General features: G+C 38.6%; 1 protein-coding gene across 1 annotated transcript; it reads left to right on the plus strand.

The window, feature by feature from the left end:
- Positions 1 to 215: 215 nt before the first annotated feature.
- Positions 216 to 1133, plus strand: Rtl4 (retrotransposon Gag like 4). The gene has a single exon (XM_038317529.1). It carries the CDS (start codon positions 216 to 218, stop codon positions 1131 to 1133), a length of 918 nt encoding a protein of 305 aa, XP_038173457.1.
- Positions 1134 to 3170: the final 2037 nt, after the last annotated feature.

Below are 3170 nucleotides of genomic sequence, written 5' to 3' on the forward strand. Positions count from 1 at the left end.
GACATTCTCCATGAAGAAGCAGTGATGAGTAGAAGATAACGTTTTTGTGGCATCTCTTCAGCTCAACTCTCAGCATTCTCTAGTGACACTGAATAGCTGTTTCCTGCTTGTCCATGACAGTGACTTTTCTGATCCCAAACTAAACCACTGCCTGTCCCTTGGTCTTATATACTGATACTGAATTTCTCTCCAGTTCTACATAATTCCAGAAGACAATGGAAAAGTGCACAGAATCACCACCTACCTTAAAGGCAGAGACTTCCTTGTTGAAAGGAGATAATCTGATTGTGCCATTACAAATGCAGCACCCAGCTAATGATAACCCCACTTTCAGAGAGCAAGTTGTGCCTGTTCCGAATACCCCAGTGATGTCTGTACCCTACTCAGGCAACCATCTCCCTCAATTTCATGGTAAGCCAACCAGTGCCACAGGGTTTCTTGCTCAGGTGACTACCTATTTGACAGCTCTCAAGGTTTCCAATCCTGCAGATGATGCCCGAGTCAAGCACTTTTTTGACTACCTATCCCAGCAGATGCAAAGTTGTGACATCGTTTCTGAGTCCAACCAGAGTAATGTATTGAAACAATATGAAAACTTGCTCCTTGAGTTACAGCAGTCATTTGGTGAACCCATGAAACAAGAAATTACCCTGCCTATGAATGTTAAGGTTGACAGTAGAGACAACAATCAGCAGGATGCTACTGCTTTCCAAGTTCTTGCTCAAAATCTGAGTTATAGTGAGACCAGTCAGAGCAACAACTTCCAAAAGGGAAAAGCTGAGCCCACCCAGGATGAAGAAATCACAGATATAATGAGCAATCTACCAGATTTGGTCACTCAGTGCATTCAGCTGGACAAAAAATACAAAGACAGGCCAGAACTCCTACAGTCAGAAAGTCAGGTTCCAATGTTTTCTTCCACAAGCAATCACCACCAATCCTTTCTCAGCCCCATAGGTCTACAATCCAAGGATGAGCCCAAGCAAATTCAGGGAGCCCAACTGCCCATCACCCCAGCCAAGAGAGCCCGCCAGCAAGAAACTCAGTTATGTCTTTACTGTAGCCAGGCTGGTCATTTCACAAGAGAATGCCTTGCTAAACGTTCTCGAACTCCAGCAAGGAGAAAAATGTAGATCACAAGTAAAAGGAGTATAGGAAATCACTTTGTAAATGCATAGCCCTTTCACCATTGGCCTTAGTGATTTATTAACTTTCACAAATTCCAAAATACAAATAAGTTGCTGTGACATCACCTTAAAAACAAGCAGAAACATTTATGCTGCCAGGAATTTAAACAACTGGACATTGTTGGTTGGAAGATGGCCCCTGACCAAACTTGACACAGCAACAATGATGAAGACAATGAAGAGAAACTTTCTAGTTATGGCCAATTTTTGCAAGAATTTTGAAATTTTGCAGATAAAATCTTTCCAGTCTGAGTCACACACATAAAAAAAAATAACACTGACAATGTATTGAGTTTTACTTCCCTACCAATGAAGGGAAATCTTGGTTGACTCTAATGTGCCTAGGACAGAGTTCAAAGCTTTTATCTTCTTCTTTACTGATCTATGTCTTAGTTACTTACTTGTTCAGGTTCTTTCTTTGCGATCATAGTGGCATCATCATATCCTACCAATATTCTTGTCATCGAGAGACTAGAATCTGAATTCTGTTCTGCCTATTAATCAGAATCTAGTGCTGATACAAGCCAATCTTACCGGACGTGAGTATCTACCACCTTTCCATGAAACTATATTTATTTTTTGCCATCTAAAGACACCTGCTTATCCAACTTGTTGAACTTCTTGACTATTGGCAAATCAGATTTTATCACCATTTGAACTGAGTACTGCTTAATTACTGGCATCTTTGAGGAATAGCCTTTTTGGCAATTAACATACTTTAAATCCGCCAACTCAAGCTTAGTCATATCTACACTAATGTTCCTATTTGAGATTTAAACATATAGATGGCTATGTCTAATGGTTTAGGATAAGAAACAACTAAGTTATTTAAAAACTTTTGTTTAAGGCGTAATATTGTAGTTACTTAACAGCAACACATTCTTGCTACCTGAATAGACACAAATCTCCACTAAGAGCTCATTTTCCAGCCTGCAGTAGTTGTGATTTTCTAGGCCTCACCGTTTAAAACCACTGCCAATTGCTACCAAGCTATACTCTAATGGACTACCTTTGGGCATTGTCATCTAATTGAGGACATCAGAAAGCAATGAGATGACATGGAACTTTTGCAACTGACTCATCTGAAAAACCCTGTGCATATACATTAACACCATCTGTGCACAAAACTCAAGAACTGGGGTGTTCTTTTGCTTGTCTTGTACTCTTGGCACACATCAGCTCTGTGTATAAATAGATGATGTAGATGATGCTTCTGCAAAAATAAATGTAATGATGTGCTAGAAAGGCACAACTTCTTAGAAATGTTAACATCTAATGTTGCTCAGTATTTGCTGGTAATGATCAATTCTTTGTTCCTTGCTTCTTGGTGCTGATGTATTTCTCTGTAATGGATCTTCTGAAGATCACTCATTGAATATTCCTTAGTAGCCACCAAGGTCTCTGAGAACATGAAGTGCTGTTGTACTTTGGTCTTTGTCCTGGAAAATTGTGCTTATTTTTCAGTATTGACTCCCATATAGGGCCTTATTGCTCTCATCTTGTACCAAGAAATATCTCTTCATCCATCAGTGCCTCAGTAACCACTGTGCCAATCCCTACTTGCATTCACAAGCACTTAGTTCTTTCGTCAGTAGCTTGCTTTATATCTACAGTATTCTATAACCTGCCATAGTAAGATGATCTGAATACACATACTTGGATTGTGCTATGAAATTCCCTTCACAGTACTGGGATTGTATGAGAAATTTTATCAAGAAGAGTTGTTTAAATGTTGATTGATTCTGAGATTTCCATAAATAATCCTCATCTATCTCTTCTAATTCTATAATAAAGGACTATTCCAACTGACCTATTGTCATGTTCTTTTTCTTCTTTTATTTAGTTTCTTGAGAGAGGTAGTAGAAGAAGGAAAAAATAAACCCATTTTTATTTGTAGGTGACATCATCTGAAATGTAGAAATTCATAAAGAACATGCAAAAGAAATTCTTAAAGAACATGCAAATATATGCTCAATGCAAAAT

The sequence above is a fragment of the Arvicola amphibius genome, chromosome X, assembly GCF_903992535.2.
Source record: "Arvicola amphibius chromosome X, mArvAmp1.2, whole genome shotgun sequence".
Lineage (NCBI taxonomy): Eukaryota > Metazoa > Chordata > Mammalia > Rodentia > Cricetidae > Arvicola > Arvicola amphibius.